Source organism: Rhodnius prolixus, unplaced genomic scaffold, assembly GCF_049639745.1.
Source record: "Rhodnius prolixus isolate KJV_2025 unplaced genomic scaffold, Rpr scaffold_10, whole genome shotgun sequence".
Taxonomy (NCBI): Eukaryota; Metazoa; Arthropoda; class Insecta; order Hemiptera; family Reduviidae; genus Rhodnius; species Rhodnius prolixus.
Genome location: NW_027411615.1, coordinates 15,034,511 through 15,058,484, shown reverse-complemented (window position 1 = coordinate 15,058,484; position 23,974 = coordinate 15,034,511). Strand labels below are relative to the sequence as shown.

The 23,974-nt window shown below is 30.0% G+C and overlaps 2 protein-coding genes across 6 annotated transcripts in view; both read right to left on the bottom strand.

Moving 5' to 3' along the window:
- Positions 1-862: 862 nt before the first annotated feature.
- Positions 863-14,323, bottom strand: LOC141457117 (carboxypeptidase E-like). Its single transcript, XM_074133652.1, has 9 exons — positions 14,179-14,323; positions 7,575-7,809; positions 6,654-6,850; positions 5,980-6,135; positions 4,559-4,722; positions 3,331-3,607; positions 3,128-3,254; positions 1,655-1,812; positions 863-1,380 (listed from the first exon to the last, which is right to left on the bottom strand). The coding sequence occupies exons 2-9, from the start codon at positions 7,786-7,788 to the stop codon at positions 1,261-1,263; spliced, it is 1,413 nt and encodes a 470-aa protein (XP_073989753.1). The 5' UTR covers positions 7,789-7,809; positions 14,179-14,323; the 3' UTR covers positions 863-1,260.
- A 1,827-nt stretch (positions 14,324-16,150) lies between these two features.
- Positions 16,151-23,974, bottom strand: part of LOC141457119 (tachykinin-like peptides receptor 99D) — a 470,553-nt gene continuing 462,729 nt past the window's right edge. For 4 of the 5 annotated variants that reach the window (XM_074133658.1, XM_074133659.1, XM_074133657.1 and 1 more), the window contains one exon: positions 16,151-22,384. In XM_074133658.1, the coding sequence (XP_073989759.1) occupies positions 22,260-22,384 (125 nt within the window). In that variant the 3' untranslated portion in view covers positions 16,151-22,259. The remainder of the gene's footprint in view (positions 22,385-23,974) is intronic. The other variant, XR_012460203.1, reaches the window with a different exon arrangement.

The window sequence follows — 23,974 nt, the reverse complement described above, 5'->3', positions numbered from 1 at the left end:
TACAATTTCCAAGTTCTATATTATACAGTTCTTCAAAGTCCAATTTCAAAAACTGGCATTTAATTTTTACAAACGTTGTATAGTTTTAATGATTTTGATTTTATCACTTATAATATCCTTGTACTGTTATTTCGGATTTTCATTCAACAGCAGAGTTAGAGTTAATTTCAATGTAGAGAACTTTCACTTCTTTTTTCGAAGCATCTACCAGATATTAATATATTTGTATTTCGTAAGCGGAAGTTTATGCCCTCTATTTGGTAAAGAACTCATTACAATAACGAACTGAACTTTGTCTCTGATGATATGAAAATCTAAAACCAACTTTTTTAGAACAAGTGTGGATAAATATCTCCAGCATTGCTGGCTTAACAACGTAACAACTGTACAGTTTGTAAATTATATTAAAATGGCACTAGAGGAAAGCAAAGTTTCCAAAATTTTACGCAATAGACATAGGGCCAGGTGATTAAAGAGTGATGAATGCAATTATTCGGATATAATGGGTGATAGATATGCCATCAATGAAGTGAAAAGGGATCCTTATTTCACTTGATTTATAAGTAGTTGCTAATTCCTTTCAATTTGATCAGATCACATTTTCCACTAAAAATATGTAACTTCAGAATCAATTACATTCCTATAATATTTCTTTCGGGTATTTATTACAAATTTCGTTAAATTGATGTAATGAAATTTAGGAAAAGCCAGGATCAACATTGACATTAAAGTGTTGTGGAATGGGAATGGAAATAATACATATATTAATAATTTAGCTTAGCAGTTAGTTAAGTTCTTTACATTTATACATCATTGGGACTTAATAAAAGAAAGGCAAAAATAAAAAAAGCTAATAGACAGATTTTGCAGCCCTCATTAAATCTTTTTATATTTTGTACTTTTATAGTTCTACACTACATTCATATAACATTCAAGATTTCTTAAATTTTCTTAGTAAATAACTTTTTTTTGTTTAAAGGATGTCATAAATATAACATAGATATGATTATAACGATTAAAAACAACCACAGTCTCTTCATAGATATCTCTTTATAAATAGCTCATATAATTCTAGTCTAGTGAAGATGATTTTAATATTTCTCGATACAGGTATATTACAGAATATTTGTACTATCGTATTTACAAAAATGGTAACTATATTCTGATATTTTTTATTTACATACGTTAAGAAATACATTCCGTGTTCCGTTTTTGGTAAATTGCCTTTTCTTTTAGTAAATGAATTCTTCCTAAATAACATTAAATACTGTTGTAATTCTTTAGATATTTGTTAAAATTCCATTTTTTCCTTAAACTTTTGCTATTTTCTTCATACTGAAATTGTTCATAATCTGGATTTCCTGCGCCATCAGATGGCACCTGCAATAATTATCACTTAAGTGCATCTTAATTATGAAATCCCTCCCAAAATTTTAGCATTTTTTTTCCTGTTAAGCCCCACCATGTACAGATAACATTCTACTTTAATAAAAGTACAATTTATATTTAAAGTTAGATTTAATAACTCACCCCAAGCATATTTCGTAACATCTGCACACATTTAGTTATAATTCATAAACCAAACAAAAATAAATTGTCGCCCCTAAAATATTTAACTTTTTTTTTAAGGAAATAAAATATATAGTACTCGTACCGGTAATAATGGAGGCAAATCAAAGTCCACTCGTTGGGCTTCTTCATAAGCTGGATTTGTAACAGTGACTTGCTGTGTCTTTGGAATATAGCCTTCTTGGTAAGCAGTGATTTCATATTCTCCAGGAGTTAAAAGCCTAAAATAATCTCCTCCATGAACTGAAAATACGTTAAAGTTACAAAATATCACTTTTAATCTTTTAGTATTGTGAATATTATATAAATTGATAATAAAAATATATTGGAGGAGTAGAAATAGTTGGTATTAAACGATGTATGAGTTGCCAGGGGAAATTTATCAATAAGTTATTGGTTATTTTAAAGCCAATGATCGGCCTTTAGACAAATTAATAAACATGAGAAGATAAAAGAAATTAAAAATGTTTAAAGTAAATGATTATTTACGTCCAATCACCGATCAGGTGTCTTGGACGTAGGCAGATATCTAATACTCAATCTACTCATTTAACTGCTTACTGCAAAAATAAAATGAAATTGAACAATTATATTCATATAAAATTCCTTACTAATAAAGTTATTTCACCTATTTTAAGTTACACTTAACTTATGACGATTAACAACACCTAATTGCCCAAAATTTTATTCATTTCTGAATTTCATTTACTTTGAACTATTTTTTCAATTTAGGGCGCATGAACAATTAAGGCCCTTGGCAGTTTAATAATTTGTTTTACGTATGATACCTTGCCAAAAAAAATTCATTTTATTTATATCTTCAGAGTCATTTTGTTTTTATAAACACAACATGTAATATACAACACAGCTCTTTTTTAATAAGCCTATTAGGTTTTTTTTTTATTATTAGCAGCAATATTAAGTATTTTATTAACATTGTGCAATAAAACAATAGATAAAGTACTCCGAACTTTAAATTGTATGCAAGTTTCAAGAAAAAGCAAAAATAAAAGTTTTGCAGCATTATTATTAACTGTATTTTAACAGTGTGCGTTAAAAAATAACGCAAATAACTCAAAATGTTTTGGAGTCAGATATTTCTCACAAATTTATTTTGATTCAACGTTAATTAGAAACGATAATACAAACATTTTTTAACAATTACAAGTGCCATTTTTTTTTTTAAATACTAGGGTTTAATTGGCTCAATCTAATTAATTTTAAAAGTACTTTTATGTACTTCAATTGGAAATGAATGGCCCAAAATCATTTTAAAAAATAATAACAAAAGGTTTTAAAAAAACTATACAATCTTATTTAAGAAATTTGTATTTCTTTAAAAAAATTATTTGAAACCCATGTTTTAACTTCTTTACTTTACTCTTCCTGGTCAAAGTTACATATATGGCACAGAAAAGAGAACCAAGGTAACCCCGGTTTACGATAACCTTTTTTTTTGCAGATTAATTTGGGAATAATAAAAATTAAATCAAAATACTGTTTCTCTGGTCACTTAGACAATTCAATTAGTAGCTTGATAATTCCATTTTTATTTTACCTGATGTTACATCATGCAAAATTTCGTCGTGGCGTCCATCGGTAACATTTCTAACATGTACTATAGCATTAGCAATTGGTTGGCCAGAAACCGCATCTCTTATTTGTCCTTTTACACCAATATGAGCCTAACATTAAGAATTCAACGGAAATAAACAGAGCATTGATAAAAATAAATCAACATAAAGGGGAAAGGAAAAATACCTGCCACATAAAGTAGATCAATGCCTCTTTATTTCTCTCCCATTCGTGGGATAATTTGTCCGCTTTAGGATATTTTTCACATCCCATTTCAATCGTTATTTCAAAATCATTAGATGATAAATAATTAAAATCTTGCATTCCACCATCAATACTGTACCATGCTGCACCGTTCGTTATACCACCCTGTTTGCCAAAATTATATCCATCAAATCCACATCCTTCACGGTTAGCGTTTGCCATATCTGCGTGATGGGTGGAATATGCTTGTGCTAAATGTCTGTAAGATATTTTTAATGAAATATAACTGAAATCACAGCATTATTTTACTCTGTATTTAAATACATTTAAGAAATTTTAGTAAACCCAAATTTAGTCTTTGCATCACCCAAACCTAGACTCTAGTTAGCAGCTCATGTCACGATTACGAAAATAAATTTCAAAAAAAAGTTTTCTGAACAAGTTATTTATTCTATGAAAAACATTGAGTGTTCAAGAGAACGGAAATAATTTTAAATTTATTGTTGCCCATAATTGTACCCATTAAAATTGTACTGTTTCTTTCTCAACTCAAGAAAAGGTATTGTAATTACGCAGATTTAGATTTTAAGTTGTCATTGTTTTGAGGTTCCGTGAGATCTAATCGTTTTTTAAAATTGGCCTGTGTGTTTTCTGTATGTTTGTATCCAACACAACTCAAAAACGAAAAAAAAAATCAGAATTGATATTTAGCTTAGATAGCTACCAACTGAGCAAGCCGCAAAAGATTTTGTTCAATGTTCTACAGAAAATATGATTTCACTGAATTCATTTTTAAGTTTTTAGAATGTTCTAAAAAAGAGCCGCTTACAATTTTCTTAACTTAGTCTGCTAAATGTACATACGTAGTTCTATTATAGACATGTCTTCAGGAAATTACGATTAACAGCCCTTCTGGAAGAAAGTGGTAGTTAGTCTTTCCTGTAGAAGGATGGAGTTTAGATGGCTTGCCACATGTATAATATTAATAAGAATCTAATGTGGGACTAAAATTCCAAGGAAAGGTAATGAAGGCTTTCAGTCATTTCAAAAAAACCGTCACTAAATTGGTTCCATTATTTATGAAATAGATAAAATCTAATAATTTAAGTAATAATTCTCAAACTTATAAAGAATTTTTACTTTCTTTTAATCCTCTCAAGTTCAAAATTGTTATCGTGCAGATTTTCTGTGTTATTCACATAATTCATACCTGAATGTGTGGTCATCAGGACTGATAGAATATTCAGTCAATGCTCCAGTTTTGCTTTCATCGTATGGATAATTAGCAACTAAATCTCCACCATGCAGATTTGCTGACAATACAAATGGTGTGCTCATAATCCAACGAATAACAGCTTTAGTTTCTGGTTGAAGCTAGATAACAAATTTATTATATTTATGACCAAGAATTCAAATTTAAATTATGATTTATATTAATAATTTTATGAAAAATTAATTTCACAGTAAATGAAAAGACGTTTTTTTTTAAAATTTCCTTATTAATATTAATATATTGACTTTTTACAGAAATTCATTTTATATAAAACATCTAAATAAGCTAAAAATGAATGTAAGAAATTTGTAGAGTTGCTCATTTTACAAGTGACAATCAATCTTCTTGAATGAATAAATAGCTATAGCTTGTAGTTAGATTTTTTCCTGCTACGTTTTTTGAGCTATGAGAACAAATGGATTTAGGAGTTGAACTTAGGCAAAAATGAGAACATTTGGTGGTTACAAGAAATATAACTGTAATACAATAATATCTTGATAAGTGAAGTAATTCATCATACAGTTGATGTCAAACACAACTCAAAAACAATACAAAAAAAAATCCACCTGAGTATGAGGTATCTCTAGTTTTGAAAAACATTCTAAGAGCATTGAAAATCATCAACTAGCTAAACACCTCTTTCTGTGCTGAACACCTTATCTGTATCCAATTCGTCCATAGTGTGGTTGATTAGAATCAGGTTCTGAATCGAGAAAAGCGGCTCTCTCTTTGTACGAATTTCTTTTCAAATAATTATGGAATTAATTTTCAAATGAATTGGAAAAAAAAATCATGCCTGTTCTGAGTTTTGTCCGTACAGCAAACAATTCTTCATAATTGTTATTTACCCTCCTGCTTTAGTGTTATTTTCTTGTCTGGAAACCTTGATCTATAAGGTTGTTTTTCATATTACTCGTATTTATTTGTTTTTCAATAGCTTTTTTAATTCATTTTGTTCTGATATTCAATTTGAAGGTAATTTAAGATTTTTTTTTTTTTGGCCTTCTGGGCGTGCAGATTAGCCAAGGTAATTTAAGCTTAATAGTCTTCGCCAATCATCTTCTGCAGTCTCTTCGCATCTGATTCCTGTTAGTAACATTTATCGGACGCATCTTCGGTATTAACTTAAATTTCACTATTGGCTATTAGTGCTCGATAACCGAAACCACCTAAACTCTACCTCCAAGTACATCCACTTTTTTATTCATAACTCGGGATTACTGTTATTTTTTTCCCCACAATAAGCAACTTAGATGCACTACAATAGAAATAATACAGTGCATCTACCTTAAATTAATGTTAGTGAATTTAAAAAGACTGATACTAGATTTTGTTAAAAGATATGTAAAAGAACCAACCGGTTGGGAAAGTCGATCCACTAAAGGCAATAGATGGTTATTATTTTCAGCACTTGTGTCCTCATTTATAAATGCTATTCTATCAAGATCTGGAAAATTTCTGTTTAAATCAATACTATTATTGTTTTTCCTTCCAATCAGAAAATCTTGTCCACCCTGAAATTAAAAAAAACTTATATAGCAATATAAAACTATATAATATAATACAATTTGTTTACCAAATTATAATAATTCTAATTAGTATGAAAGAATTATAGTAATAAGATAAGATTATATTCATTAGTAATTTTGGCGTCCATGCAGTTTCTGAAGCTAACAAAAACTCATATCAATTCTTACAGAGTTGTTGTTGAAGTGAACAACTATTTTGATTTAGCGTACAAATTTACAATTTACAAACAAGCAAACTTACTTATATTTATTACCCAAAACAATTCAAGCCACTAAATTTTTGTTTCAATCAAACATTAACATGGCCAGGAATCTGGGGTATCACAATAAATCTTTTTGGTCACATTGGATTAGTTTTTTTAGCCACCCTGACACTTCTAACAAATATAAATCACCAGTGTAACATAATTAAAATATATAACGCACACTCAAATACCGATGGCTTGCAATGCTCCAGGAAATAAAAATTCGTTATAATTAGAAATAATTTTAAAATTACTTACTGAATCAGTTGCTACTTGCCAACCGTCAGGATTCATGCTTGGTAATAAATGAATGCGTGTAGAATGGATTAATTTTTTCATCAATGGATCTCCTTCATTATATTTTTCGCACATATAATCAGCCAATTTAAGTAACATTTCTCTACCTAGTACTTCGTTACCGTGCATATTAGCTATGTATTTAAATTCCGGAACATCTTAAAAGAAAAATTGAATAATGTAACTAACAAAGTTGCTTTTAGTACTGAAATTAAATAGAAAAAACATATTTGTTGTTTCAATTCTTCTAGTACATAAACTGCTAAACTTGATTTGGCTAATTTGGGTATTATTCCTGGCACTAAATGAACGGTAAAAATAACACAAAATAAAAATTGAGAAGGGGTAAATTTCTCTTCAGAGTTTAAGAATTGTAAAAGCCTTATTTATTTTGGCTTAGAATATGTATTTTTTGATTGGGCCTGGTTTCAAAATATGGAGCAAGAATTATATTTTATTTCATTTGTCATGTAAAGAAGTATTTATTTTGTTTTTTCTTTTTGATTAAATATTTTGTTTTTGTTTATTACTTATCTGATTAATAAATAAATAAATTATAGTAAATTTAATAAATAAGTATTATGGATGTAATGAAACCAATAAAGGATTATTATTATTATGCATTATTTATTTTTCATTTAAATATTTCCTTGAAAATGTGATTTGGTCGTAGGGCTGGCTAATTTCATTGATATTATCCCTCTTGAAATTCGAAACCGAATGAAATAGAGAACTCTTGTGTTGCTTAAAAAGAACAAGAATAAATAGTAGGTAAGTAAGCTATTTTGATCAATACGAAGTCGTGTTAGGTCTGTTATGGAACTATATTTGTTTTACATTAAAAAACATATTCAAATTTATTCGATAAAAAAAAGTAATTACATAATTGATGAAATCCAGGATTTGAGGAAAATTCAATAACATATAGTGGCACTCCTCTTACAGAAGGCATCGACAATGTGTAAACATTTGTGATCAGTGGACATTTTCGTTGAATCTCTTCTAAAATTTCTTTCAGTTCGAAATTATTGTGATGTTTCCATTCATATTCTCCAATTACTGTAGGAATAAACAGAAGACACACAATTTTCCACATTCTATCACCGAGTAAAGTAATCTGAAACAATACAAATATCCTTAACTTTAATTTAATTGTGAATTTCCAAATAGAACTTGCTTAATAGAGTCGTAACAAATTCCTGTCAACTTTCGAATAAGAAAACAATTTTTTGAAAGCCACTTAAATGATTTATACTATGGCCTAAAATAAAAGAGAAATTATTGCCGCCATTTCAAATTAAAGGAATATAGAAAACCGAAATGTTTAGTGAACCCAACACCTTTTTTTTAAAGTAATGGTTTTAAGGTAAAGGACTAATATTACAAATTCTGTTACGAAATGATGTAATCAAGGTAGTACCCTTATGGACTTTTAGACACCTTAGACAAATTTAAATAAGTCATTCACCAACTCAGAATAACAAACCAAGTCACGACTTATAAAATTATAATCAATTTTAGTTCAACGAAACGTATAACCGATGATTTGTGAAGTTACAGAATGAAACTCAATGGTATAACTGTACAATGTAAAACAGTTTCAATAGTGACAACGTGATTTAGGACTTATGGGAATTCAGCAGCTAGATACAAACTTTACTGATATGTGAACAAAAGAGTTTCGCACCAGTGATGTTGCTGGCTCTATTCTATCTCTTTCTATACTACCTATTTCAATAGATTTGAAACAAAAAAATAAATAATGAAATGTTGAAAGCCATGCGTCGTTACTGTTTTCGATACTTTAAGATTTCTACTCTTTGGCTGACACAAATTATAAGATTTAATAGCTTTTTCGGGAAAATCCCAACGGGATACCTATTTTGTCTTTAGAGGGCTTTTACTCTGATCTTAGGTTATAGCACGTTGATACCAGTTAAACCGAGTGTGCTTATTAACTACGTAAACTGAATTTACATAGTCAGTCTAACAAACACTTTCAAATGCCGAAAAATCCGGAAACTAGTCGATGACTCCAAAATTAAACAAGCCACTTAATTCGAAAATATGACAGAAGTTTTCTAGCTCGGAAGACACCAGCCAAGTATTGTCAATTTTGATTAAATTTTCTCTAATTTCATATAATATCTATCACAATAGTTATCAAAGTTTTTTTATATTTTTTAATTTTTTATAATGATATTATAAAGAAAAAAGCCAACTAACAAAAAAGATAGCAATTTATAACTTTTAATTTATCTTAGGAAAACATTTGTGAGTCGTTAAAACGGGTTCCATAAGCCACACTACTGTGACTTTATTAATGATCAGTTTTTGCTAACATTGGACTCTTTCTGCATGACAATTGTTATGCTGAGTGATTGGCATGTTCGTTGAAAACGTTTGAAAGTGCTTCGCAGCAGACACTAACATCGCTTCAATTAAAATTTCAATTTTATGAATATTAAACATTTTTAAATTAATTAATAGCCATAATACTAAATCTGGGAATAGTAACTTTAATGTCATCAGAATGTATGTGAAGTACTGCATAGAGACACTTTTGCTTTTTTTTGTTGTTTTTATGGGCCAGGGAACCACTATGTTGCATATGTTAAAAATTTCAACTAAATGACAATATTTACAATTAAGCATTTATTGTGGAAATCTTACAAAAATTCCAAACATTTTTACAAACAGAAATAACATTAACTTTCATTTTACATGATCAGGCTTAAAAATAATAATTGGCGCTTACTTTTAAGTCCTTCAATTACTTCACCTCTTAAAGATGTGAGTACTTACTTCCGCGTAATTCCGCTAGATGGCAGAGGTTGTACCACATTGGTCAATTTTATTCCGATACAGCTTTGAAAAGCTTGGGAGAAATTCCGACTACTGTCTTCCGAAAGACATGAAAGCTTCAGTTGAGAAGATTTTTCGCTTCCATAATATTTGGGGTTCTAGCATTTCTAATACTTTCCAACTTCTACCTAAGGGTGGCCATTGAGCTGATTGAAAACATTTGAATTAAAGTATAATTCAAAATAGAATCAGTAGTCTATGATCAATTTCGAAATCCATAAAATTAGGATCTGTAAAAGCACAGAAAAGTTCTTAAAAATAAAAAACTTCAAAGCTAAAAATTTTAGTGAACGGCTGAACAGATCATTACAGTAAAGCAGTCAATAACAACCAAATGCACTTTAGTTAAAAACCTAATTCAATAGTTGCTTCTCATTGAAGCCATACATACGCTTATCAAAAAAGTGTGTTTTTTTAAATCGATTTTATACACTGATAAGGCCTAACTAAAAAGTCGATCGTTACAGAAGCTAATTTGATTTGCTAAAAAAGTTATACAGCTTATTTAACATATTTAATAAAATAACTGTGCAGCATCAAGTTGATGAACAAAATTAATTAAAACAAAAATTGTTATTCTTACTTTTGGGAAAAACTTCTTCGATGTAAAAAAAAAAAAAAATAGGACAAAAATAGCCAGTTTATAAATTTACTAAAAATAGAAAAATATGACAATATTATCATTCTGAATCCAATTAAAGATAGTTTGAAAATGAATAAGTCCAGTTTATTAAAGAAGATAAAGAAATCTTCTTTTCGTTGTTCAGAATTTATAAAAAATTTCTAAAACTGCAAAATTGATAGTATTAATAAAAAATCAAATTAATTTTAAATTTAAGTCCGGGTATTAAAATTTATCACTGCAGAAGCAAAAATCTCAACTCTATTCAGAATTTAAGGGCTGCACTACACTGTTAAAAGATTAAAAGAAAGAAAGAATGTATAGAGTTATTGCTGTCAAACTCAAAGAACATAAACAAAGAAGAATGTTTCTTCACCAATAAGAGTCGAGTAATGTAAGGTAAAGAAAGACAAGGAATTAATCTAATTTAACGAAGAACAGTTATTTTTTCTAGTCCAAGAGAAAAATCGAAATATAAGTACATAAAGAACTTAAAAGCTTCCTTGATTACTTATATATATAAGTATATACATACATGCCAAAGTGTACATTCAGAGTAAACTACAATAACAAGAAGCAAAAGCTGCCCGCCATAGCTGATGCATAATGCAACCGTAGAGACACAGAAAGAGAGGAAACAACCAGTGCTAACTCAGGAATTTTAGTGTTTGGGATTGTCTAAAATAGGAGATCACGAACCAACCTTGCCTTTCTCGCAATGGTGGATCATCCGAATGGATTATAGAGGAAAGAGTTCGAGCTATTGAATTGGTGATGGCAGGATTGGCTTCTGTTGAAATTGAGGAATCCGTGAATGGATCTGACAAAAGGGATATTTAGGTATTTGTGAAGGATGAGGTTAGTGACATAATAGGGAGCATTTACAATACGGTGGAGGACTTCTGATTGGAAGGATAGGATGCGGGAGATACTGGAGGGTTTAGTTGAGCCCCACAGCTCTGATCCTTTACGTCCGGATGGGTTTAAGTAAAAGTCTTGCAGAGGGTTAGTTTGTTGGATTTCCTTAGCTTAGAATTAGGTCCGATCATGCGTCTTAGTGTCCATACCTTTTGTTTAGTTATTGGGTTCCATGAGAGCTTTCTATCCAAGTAGAAACCCATGAAGAATGTTTTATAAAAATGTAGATAGAGATTACACTGCGCATTTAGATTGTGATTTTTACGACAGTTTTCAGTTGCGGTCTCTTATCTAAAAAGTACCTAGAAGTGGGTTCGTTGCCTTTTGGCTCTTGCGTATTTGTTAACTTTTTGATGCACTGAGAGATTGTAGGCAATAGGTTGTTGGTTTAGAAATAGAATTTCCATCAATGCCTAGTAAGTAAGATGGTATAAAATTTATATTTAATATAAGATGGCTGATCAGCTGTTTTTAAGCGCACAAGTTAAAGTCGAAAAAAGTGATGAACTTGTTTGACATGTTGACACAAATATATATTACTTCATATCACTATTTCATGTCCAAGGCCATTTGCACCTGTAAGGGAGCGGGTGACCACAAAATGTTAATTTACAGAAAAACCCATTCTATTTATTGACAATAAGAAAATAACGCATACAAATAAAATAAAGCAGTACAAAAAAATGATAATTACACATACGTAAATCAAACTCATAAAATCAATCATCAATCATAAAATAAATGAACATAAATCAATTCTTTTAATTGTACCCCGACATAAAAAGTTTTTCTCTTACAAAATTAATCAGATGACTCGTTAGATTAGTAGGATTAGGAGCTACACGAGTGACGAAATTAATGCCAATAAGTACCAAATCAAATATAAAAAATATTTTTTTATTTTTCTAGTTAAGATAACTATTTGCACTATCTACTGGTTTTTCCATTTCTTTTAAACACGGAAAGCTGAAACGATAAAGCCTTTTTGAAATTTATTTTAAATTTTTCAGAAATTGGGTGAAGGATATCTGCGGCGTTCAGATTTCTTCTAAAGTTGTTTTTTTTCCTGAAAGATATGATCTCCGTATGTTTATGGCAGACTAATACCCAATAAGAGGCTCCTAAACCTTAAACATTTTGTTGCTACTCTATAATTTAAAATATAAACAAAAAATAAAACATAAATGGATTAATTTATCGAAATTAAACCAAACTTATCGAAGATTAAAATAATGTTTTATTCTTAATTTAAAATAGATCCTCCCACCACGATTCTGCACCCTTAGAATAGCAAAAGGCACACCTACATCATTTTTTAATCAAATGATACCTCATCCGAAAAAAATGGTTCCACATTTGTCAGGTGATCTTGTTATTATTATTTTTTTTTTATGCTTCTTGAAATGCAAGGGAAGATATTCCTTCGTTCAGAATTATCGATTTTGAGATTTTCACCAGAGAGTCAACTGTGGAATAGCAAACTGCAGATTCCATTTAGCCAGAGCAGGTATTCCCTAGGGCAGCACCCTAGATCCTCTTATTTATTCCTTCTCTACTGCAGATATACCTCAGCATCTAAATACCAACCTTTCCACCTTTGCCGATGATACTGCAATCTTATCTCCTATTACCGATATTCTTACCGTTACAACGGCTCTTCAAATGCCCATTAACCATTTACAGGTCAAGAGCAATGAGGTTTCATAGGTGTCTTTCGCTTAATTTGTAACATAATAGCTGTATAAGCGTTTATTATGCCTGTCTTAATTTCTGTGTAATGTTTGTGAGCCACATAAATAAACTATAAATTATTACTAAAAAAATCAAATATTTGATGACTACTTCGATATTTAGGTTTTAAAATTACAGGCATATGGCGAATGAAGGGTTCCATCTGGAAAAATTTTGGTTAAAAAAAACCATGTCAAGTTTAATTGAAAAATAATAAAAAAATTGTAACCTTAAGAAGTTTAAAGTAATTTTTCCGTTCAGGTTCACAATTGATGGATTCTCAACTGCGAAAAATTTCAGTCAAACTTATAACAATCAATACTATCCTATAGATAACAATCTTATCAAAGAGGCATCAAATTTCTGGACAAGTACCATCAAAGAGGCCATCAAATATGTACTAATATGTGTAAGCTGATGCAATATAATCACAAACACAAATATATAAGACAAAAATAAAATATAATTTTTTTTTTTTGTCTCTAATAGATATGCAAGATCTTTGAATTTATCCGTCGAAGCACATATATTTACGTATTGTTTCCCTGGCTGGACCACTTGTGACGATGAATGAAAATCAAATATACAAGTAAGTGATCGGAAGTAAAATTAAATTAAAATGTTTAACAGTACTTACTATAAAATTGAAATAAAAGAACTAAACATTCCAAAACTGATCGAAATAAAATACAGATGAATTTAAAATATAATTTTCAATTTGCCAGGAAGACAAGAAAAAATAGTTTATGCAAAATAACACTCCCAAGTTAAAGTTCAAAATTTAATGGATGAATTGAATTATAATTAAAACTGTTTTGTTGGTACAGCTTCCACAAATAAAACCAATTTATTCAATTAATTATATCGAGATTAGTCATTAAATTGTCATAATTATGAAGACGGTTTCGGAAGTGTTTCTTACACTTCCTAATTGGTAATCAATTCTGAAAGTTTCGAAAGAGGAGTAATAAAAAAATGTGAATTATGCTATCAGATTTTGACATATTGCAGCTTAAGCAAAATAGATCTTGGCTGAATTGTATTTTATCTCTTTTGATGATGGGCTCTGCATATTTATAACTCGAAAAAAACCTAACTGGAATATCATTACCCTCTATGTAAGATAGATATTTTATTACATATGCTAAGAAGTTATAAGACTACAAACAATGTAGAAATATCAAATTTGAACAAGTTATCCTTAGTATTTATACCAATAAGAAATTCTACAGACTATTCTTTCAGATTTATTGTGCTGTTCAGCAACATCTTTGTGATTAAGAAATTGCAGAGAGCTACTTGGAAAATGATTAAAGTATTAAAGTAAGTGTAAAGTTATTGGCTACTTACCAAATTGGGATTTTCAATTTGATTATTCACTTCAAATTAATATTTTGTAATCTTAATTAAAAACAAATTGTAAGCATACTTTAAACCTAAACTGCAATCAACATGTTCAACCTAGTTGACAACTACAATACTGAACAACGAACAGCCCGCACCTCATGCCGAGTTATTGATCCATCCCCTCCAGTGGAACCAAAGTGAATATAATTTTATGAACTTTTAATTCATTAAAATGAATTTTATCGAAATAATAATTCAAATAATTAAACAGAGTACTTAATTAAATAATCAAACATATTGTGTAATTAAATGTTTTAATTCAATAATTTATTTTTTTGTATTTACTTGGAAAGAAATTCATTTCTGGGGAGCCCTGACTAGGATGAAAATCTGGAGTAAACCGGCAAATCTCTTTCCCTTTTTTTAAACACGGGGCGAATCTTGTTCCGCAAGGCATTGCAGCCAAAGAGGCTTATCTGTACCAACTCCATTATAAGCCTAGTACGTCAAGCCTTCCCGCTTTTCTAGGTCAAGAGTTCTACCACCACCTAATGGTTTTTGCAATATGATTTCCTCTGGTCTCTTCTGCCAGAGATCTCATGCCACAACCTAGTGATTGCGACGCTGACAAACAGCGCCCTCTCCTGTCTATACTAGGTTAACCTTGTGACAAGCGAGGATAAACCATGCACTTTTACAAGGCTCATGAATTTCCACTAGTCAATTTCGCGTATTGTCTCCTCTGGTTTCCAAGTGCCAAAGGCTTTTCTCCTTGGAATTTTCTTCGTACTTTGTAAGTAAATTATTTACAAATGGGCAGCAGATTTCTTACTTTATGTAACAGTTGATTCGAATTAAAATTTCATAAAATTTAAAAACCAGAATAAAATCAATATTACTCACTAGAAGATGATTATTTCTAGGTTGTAGGCTGAGATAAAGTTTGGGTCGATTCCTGGTCTGATATTATTTTCTTGCCGCCTTGGATGTTATTTAATGATAATAAATGTTATCTCTTCGCCACAGTCTACGGACACCTGATCGGCAGTTAGACGTCAAGCATCCAGAAAAATTAAAATTACGGCAATAAATTATTCTATTGGTGTAATTCTATATTTAATTTATATACCGGGGAATAATTAGATAAAATAAATTTAATTAATTAATTAAAATAGAAGCAAATGAAAGTTTTATTTGATTTTATTACAAAATAAAAAGTAATAATTTCTGTAAGTGGATCATGAATTGTTATAATTATAAATAGATTATTAATTTGATTTCATATTTGAATAAATGTTATAAGGTCTATTTTAAAATATTTATTTAAAGCGTTTATTTTCCCTTTTCCTTTTAACTTTTTGTTTTTATTTTATTTTTCTATTTATGATTTTAATTTTGTTTTTCTGCATAATATCGCAATAAGATTTTATTTATATAATATGAAATTTCAACTTAAACTTTGTTTTCGTATAATTTGGTAGATTTTATTTTCAGCAAATATATATTATTATTTACACAGTTTTACATTTATATTTACACCAAAAGGATGATTTATTAATTTTGCTTTGGTTTTTTTTCTTTTGATTTGTATACAATAAATATTTGATTTGTTACAATTTGTAAAATTTATACAATGAAGACGTGGCTCAATAATAATAATAATAAATAGATTTTTTTATTAATGTACATCTAAACATTATAAGAAGAGTTAATAGAGACAATAATGTTAAAGCTCAACACATTATATGTACATCATCAATGTAATTAGACACAACTAATTTACAAAATTAACGTCGTAAAAAATGGGATGGATATATGTAACTAAATACTAAATAAATAAATATTGAATCCTTATCAATAAATAATGTTTAAATAAATTGGTACTTATGTTGTTCCAGACTTTAAATTCCATCACATACATCAGTTTACAAACATGACACTACATTAATCTTTAGGCTCTTCAGATAATTTACCAGCTGCATTCAAGTCCCTTTAAACATTCAATCTCATTGTGAAAGATTGAGCCTTCCGATATGTTTATACATCGTACTAAATAATAATAATGCTGAATCTCCGTTTGCTCTTTGAGAAATCGGATTAGGATGACATTCTTACCCAATATCCTTTTTTCCTGATTGAAATAATAGTTATAGAGTAGCATACTTAGAAGCTCCCTAAATTATTACAATTAAAGAATAACTCTAAATAGGAGGCATCTCACAAGGCGTCATTGTCTGCAAAAGAAATGCTAGGAACAAGAAATCAATGATGGTTTAACTGGCCAAGAATTACTCAAAGTATGGCTTTTTACTACCTAAGGGTACGAAGAAATATTTCATCTCCGCTTCGATGTTGCAAATGTCTTGAGCTTCAGTCATACATGGTTTGAATGCAGAGCGAATATGAAGTAACTATGCATATGTGGTAAGCTTCTGCATAAAGGTACATCATGCTGCGAACCTCCGGTTTGCGTAAACTATGGTGTTCAGCATTCCTCTCGATTCACCAAATGTAGTAAATTTAAAAAAGAAAAAGTAATCCAAAAACTCAAAACGGTGCACCAAATGAACTACCGAGAAGTAAAATCTATTGTTAGAAGTGCACACTATGTGAAACCAAGCACTTCTTAAGCAAAGACGTCTTTAACAACCAGGATGACCACAAATTGGCGAAATCAGTCCCCGCTTATTTAAGTAACAAAATGACCAATTAAGCCAGTTTATGAACCAAACAATCAAGAAAAAATATTTGTAACTGAGAACAACAAAGTAATGCAGAGAACAATTTCTGACAGGACAGATCAGTTAAAAACACAAACAAGTGAAAGGTTAAAAATGTTATTAGGTCTGCAGGGCTGGATAATACCTTTAATTTTATGTTTGTTCACGTATGTTTATTTGTATCCCTGTCTGGTTTATAATATTATATTGCAGTATAATTATAATAATAATACTATTATTATACTGTTTATTATAATTTTAATTATATTTAAAGATAATTATTTAAATATTTTTTAAATTATTGTAATTTAGATTAGATTATTAGATTTAGATTAGATTATTTAGTTAAATTCTTATAAGTGATTTAATTATTTTTATATGATATCTTAATTTAATGTATAACACTAAAATGAAAACAATTAACGTTTATGAAATTTAAGTTACGAACTAACTAAAATAGATATTATTTTAAAGATGGAAACTCTTCTTCAATAGAATTGCAGAGGACCTGCGGCTCACTTTACACAACTACGTAATAAGCTAAACGCCAGAGAGCCTGTAGGGGGATATGTCTTCAAGAAGCACACTTAAAACTGGCGAACTCTTTCAATATTTGGGGTTAAAGGACATTTAAGAAAGAAGTGCCGATCAGGCAAGGCGGACATGCCCAGGGTGGTGTAGCGAATACCGCTCGTGAAGTTGAGGTTATATTAGATAGCTGACGCTGTTCTTACATTGGTGAATTACTTTGGTTTCCGTCTAATTACCGTATAATCATTGGAAAAGAGATATCCTCAATGCGTCGGGGACGGAACATAATGATGTAAGAGGCTTAATTTTAGAAGTTAAAGGCTTTAGTTTTGAAGTTAAAGTTATAACGTCTTCGGATTGGCTCTCGTTAACTCAGATAGTCCAATGCATTTGAATTCTAACCCTGAAGCTTTAGCGTTATAGATATAATTTTCGCCTTTGCCTTCTTCACCTACGTCATTAGATTAGATTCAGCTAAAATTTTAGATTGTACCACTAACCCATTGTAATGGCACTACAGAATACTATTGAAATTTAACAAAAAAGCTAGTGGGAACAAAATTCTAGATAAGTTAAATAAATGTATCACCGCACACGGGGGACATTAACCGTCATGCGGATATTTTACCCAAACCGATGCCGATGGAACATGTACGGACCTATGATGCCCTGATGGACATCTGATTGCATTACTTTTGTAAAAGAGAAGAAGAGAAACTTGTACCGATTCAAGAGAAAGCTAACCTTGGAAAAAAATGATTGCCTATAAACAAAGTAGAGCTGGAGAAAGAAAGATAACTATAGAATGAAAAAGGAAGTCATTTAGGAGCTCATGTACAATTGATGACAACTTCGATTTCGACAAAAGAGTTTTTGGACAAAGCACTAACTGATAATCGCCCGCCTCCGTTCATACCAATCTTGGAGTACGAAGGCAGAATTTACAGCAATCCAGGGCAAATGGCTATGTGACATGGATTACGCCTCGTAATTTCTAGTTCTCGTTTTCCCATCACTTTCCGTTTCAGCAATGCAATGCAGCTACAGAAAGCCAGATATTCGATTTTTGTGTCCGATAAATTTCTCGGATCAAATTACTTTTACAGAATGAATTTAGCTGAAATGTTGGTTTGAATATGAAGGTCTCTAATTTTGTGAGCTTGAAAAATAATCGATCGAATTGTATAGTACCTAATGAATTGAACGAATAGGGACGAATATCTGTTGGTAAAAGTCGGCTTTCTGTGGCCATAGATTTATTTTTCTAACATAATATCAGTGTCTAATTACCTCAGAGTTTCGCTCTTAATAATTACTCTAGATGAACACTTGCTTATCAACAAATTTTCTTGTTTTTCTCACAATTTAAGTCATTTGAAGCAAATTAAAAAGCTAGGCTCTATTGTCATATATCTTAAAAGATGATTTTGTTTTTGTCCTTGATTCAGATGTACATTGTAATGTAATGTTTTTCTTATTATACAAAATGTAAATATATTTCATTTAAGTGCAATAGATATTTATAATGAATGAGAATAAAATTGGTCAAACAGTAGTATCTTTATAATCACTTTTATACAAAACTTTTTTTATGTAAACACGTTCTAATGTAGGATCTTTAAATAAAGATTGAACAGACAATGATGTATATTAAAATTTATACGAATAACCTTTGTTTTATTAAAACAATAAAGTAATACAATAATAAAAAAATAGTTATTAGTTGCATTTCGGTAATTTTATCCATAATAGTTGTTTTTAATGGAGTAAACTTCTTGTCTTGTGTACAGTTCGTTACATATCTGTGTATTTATTTATAGTATTAAGTTATTTTATATTTTATTTCTTAAAAAAAAAGGTATTTTAGCTTTGCTGAGGTTGTGTAGAATATTTATCATTTTTGAAGCAATTATAGTAAACGTATCATTCACAAATCCGGGAAAACATTTTCTTAAACTTGTTTACAATTGTTTTGATATGTAGTATATACATTTAATAATCTTTAACAAACATAGTCTTTAACAAACATGCGCTCTATTTGTAACAATGAATAAAAATGTAGCTGGAAAGAAAATGGAATTATTAAAAAAAAAAAAATATTACAACTATAGTACAAATTATTCCACATTAAAAATAAATGGACATTTTTCGGTTGGTGGAAATATTTTCTGTTCAACTAGGGAGAAGGCCAAAATGTTTGTTTACATTTTTTCAAAATTTCATTCACACTATTTAGTTTACCATATTAAAGCTTCTTAATTTTATTGCCTTTTAGTGCAAATTCTTACCCACGGCGCATATTGTAAAATTAAACTTTTTTTGTTAAATTATAATAACAAGATTCATTATTTAAGAAATTGAGTAATATGTTTCATATAATCTTATTTGTTTGTCTTTATTTTTGAAGAAACGAATTTTAAATTTTATAAGTTTGTAATACAAATATCTATCATTTTCAAGAATCGCAGTTCTGATTTTTAGTTTATCTCTGCACTAGTCAGTTAGAGAGTTAATCTTCTCATATAGATTTCCTAGCATTCACATAAATTAGCAACTTTTTTGGGATTCTAACGTTGTACTTACTGTGGCGGATCTACAGATAAAAACTCTTCACCTGCACGAAAAGATACTGTCGATGATTCGTTTGGTACACTAAAAGAGTAAAAGTACACTTTTAAGTTGGCTTTTTTAGAAAATTGAGTTTTGAAAAAAAAACTGAGTATAAAATCCGGGAAGAGAAAATTTTAATTAATTTTCTAATATAATAATTAATTCAATCATTTCAATTCAATAATTCATTAACATCAATAAGAAAATATAAAGGAATAAATTTGACATAAATTTTTTTCCATCTGTTCAAGCCATAATCAGTTACTATGGGGTTGGTTTCAGATTGCTAGGAAGAATATGTTGAAAGATAATCTGCTGGTAATCAGGAAGTCTACATAGTCCCGTTTAAATAACGCAAAACTAAATTTTTATTATCAAAGAATCAAAAGAATCTGCATGCTCTCTCTAGGCTGGTTAGTGGTTTTGCTAAAGGCAACGGGTAATGGTTTTATTTGGGCTTGGTAAATGTTGGTTGTTGCCACTGTGGGGTCTAGGTAACAGAACACATAATAATTGGTAATTGTATGAAGACCTTAGGGCAGTGCTTCCCAACCTTTTTCTGGTCATGGCACATCAGTCAGATACCAAACAGTAAACGTCACACTGGAACTGAAATGCTCCCATTTCATTTTAAAATGACGTATTATGCTCAACTAGTGCTGTAATAACAACACTATTACAATCCTACAAAAATACAAGTGTTCGTGGCAGGCTGTAACATTAATAACAAATCCAATCATTCACCCGTCTATACCGTTCTCAATCAATACAATTAACTACATGTTTACAGTAGCAATGAATCTTATGGCAAAGAAATTCTTTATTTTAATGCCATTATTGGATGTCAAGAAGTGCTTGTAATTCATGTAAAATTGTAAATCTGTAACTAAAAGAAAGTGATTAAAAGCTCCTCTAAATGAGATTAAAGTTACAAAAACTAAACAGTCAATAAAGAAGAACGAAAGCTATGACATATTTTACTAATTCTCTATCTTGAATCCTCTTGAAGCAAGTTAACTCCAGTCTTCCAATGGTCAAGCTAGATAATTACAAAGTTGCATTGCTTTAATTTTTATATTCGATTAGCCTATTTTTGCGTTAATATTTGGGTTACGTATTATTTTATTTACGTGTAATTTTATATTTATCAGAGCAATTGGAAATTAGGGATAGTACTTAATGTGTGTTAAAGAAATATAGTTTTGTTATTAACTGGGAAAGCTAACTTTTAATGATATATTTTAATATTTCATTTTGTTTATTTTTTGCCGTGGCACACTTCTACCGTAGCCGTGGCGCATAGGTTGGGAAGCACTGCCTTAGGGCATGTCTGAGGCCTAAGGTTGGATTTCACATCGTTTAAAGTAATGTTACCTTCCAAATTTTATTGGAAAACGAGGCAATTAAGTCACTTTTAGGTTATTTGCAGCATGTGATGGAGGAATTGTGCTGAATAAAAGTAATTTATAAACATTGAAGAATTAATAAGTGAAGAAAACAAGTTAGAATTTTAGTTATTTGAATGGGGTGTGTGCCTGGAATGACTATAATTTGTTATCAAAATTACGTATGAATGAAGTTGAAATTCAATTCGTATATTTTAGTTAGTTTTCTTTTAAGGGCCAGAATACCACAAGGAAGCATTTTACACTTTCTGCTTACACAATTTTCAGATTTGACAATCCATAATGATCGCCTGTTTAGCAGATGATCCAGGTTCTCAAACCGCATCCAAAAGTACCTAAATCATCTCATAGAACTTGAAAAATGGTACAAGCACAAAATTGTAATTAACAAAAGAAAAACCACAAACGTAACGTTCACTTCGACGAGGTATTTGTCCACACACATATATTACAATAACATTCCTAACCGCTAGCTGACATAGTCATTTTATAATATATTTGGGCATGTACTTGACCAAAAACTCACAAGAATTCATAAAATCATCATCAAAAATATAAAATAAAATATTTTTTTTAAAAATAAATGTAAATGATTCCGTATTATCACAATATTAGCTTAATGGAATAAGATTTGGCTAAACGGCCAATATATTATCTTTTAAATTTTGCATTTTCTTTCTTTCTTAAGTATATACTAGATTAAAATTAGGAACCCGCAATAAATCTCGCTAATAAGTAGCGTGTGATTTTTTTTTTTCGTCTATTGTTTTGACTAAATCCAAGTCTGATTTGGAGTCTGCCTCCGACGATTTTCTTGTCAAGAAGTTGGATCCCCAGGACGCCACCTTTTGCGCGTTCTGAAAGTAGTATATGTATAATTGTCACTGATTGTAGTCATTGCAGATTCAGATGAATTACCTAACGCTGTACGATGCAGCGTCCCTGGAAAAAAATAAAAGTAATAATAAATAGTAAGAGATTTTAACAATGAATCTTAGAAATGTATTATTAATAATGATTTGTTATAAGTAGTATCCAGTAGAATTTACACGCTTAAAGTGAACCAATTAAATATCTACTTACCTATGTAAAATTTGAATCATTTAAAAAACGTTTTTGCTATTGATTGCTATTAGAATTAGAATTAATTTTCCTGTGCTATAAGTATTAATAACTAACACAAAGCGAAAGTGCTTTAAATGGAATTGACAATAACTTTGCAGGTAAAATTGTATTACTAAATGTAAATAGATCGCAGCACTAGTCAGCAAACGAGTAGTAGGTTTCAGCATCAGCATGAGTTAACTTCTTTCTTTTTTTTTAATTAGTAATAATTAATTAACGCAATTATGCTTTCTACAGCTTTCAATCTTTCGTTTTTTCAGCTCTTCATTATTGGACAGAGAGGCATAGAGGCTAGAGATAAAGTCTAAGAGCGTCTCTGGATTCCTAAACCTTGAGTTAATCCTAGTTCTAAATTTATAAAATAATACAAAATGTTTAATAAAATTACTTAAATTTAAAGTTCTTTTATTAAATCAACGAATAATTTCAGATAAATGTTATAGTAATAATAAAACCAAATAAATAAATATAAAATTTAACGTTTGTAGGCCGAATTGCTTTTTTTTAATCTAGTAGCTTTTTAATCTAGTAGCTGCACCCCTTTCTTTCTGTGTCCTTCAACGTTTTCGGTACAACTTTACTGTAGTTTCAAATATATAATTCCGCAAGCTTCTAGTTCAATGTGCTCTTTAATTAATTTTAGTTATTATTAGATTTTGAAACGTTGAAATTCTTGTAAAGACGAAAACTCTGCGGTTAGTGTTTACTACTGTAAACGCGGTTTCTGATAATTTTTTTACTTTAATAGGAATTCCAGTATTTTTTGTTTTCAAAGTAGAGACGTGTAGTTAATCACTGTGAGAAACACAGTTTCTATGTTCATTCAGTGTATAAAAAAACATATTATAAAAAATGACTGCTCGTGCGTCTCAAAGCGATGCTTTGATCGAAGAAATTAGCGAAGAGAGCAGACAGCTTCAACTTAGAAGTTCGACGTAGAAACAACCACATTTGTGAGAATAAGTCCTAACAAAAAAAAAAAAAAAAAGAAGAAAATCGATGACTGAACCAAAAAAGTTTTCTGTTAATAATTTGAAGAGCTATTGTCTCAGTAAATCTGTTAGCAGAAAGAGAGAGATGAATGAATGTGAAGTGCAGGGATAAAATGTGGGTCTGAAAGGGCCCAAAGCGGTTTTTAGTGAAAGCAATCACTCTTAACGATTAATAAGATTGAAAACTCCCCAAAATATTCATCATAGTAAGCCACAGCGCGAAGCGTTTTTATATAAATTTGAAGGTCAGCTTCTATTGTGATAGTTTTGTTTAAAAGAAATTTATGCCACACTCACTTTAGCCTACAGTCTAGCTACAGAGATTCTCTGACTTAAAGAAGACAGAAAAGATATTTGAAAAAGTTAAGATGACATCTAGGTATTTGTACTCGTTCACCATTTCAATTCTTCGTCT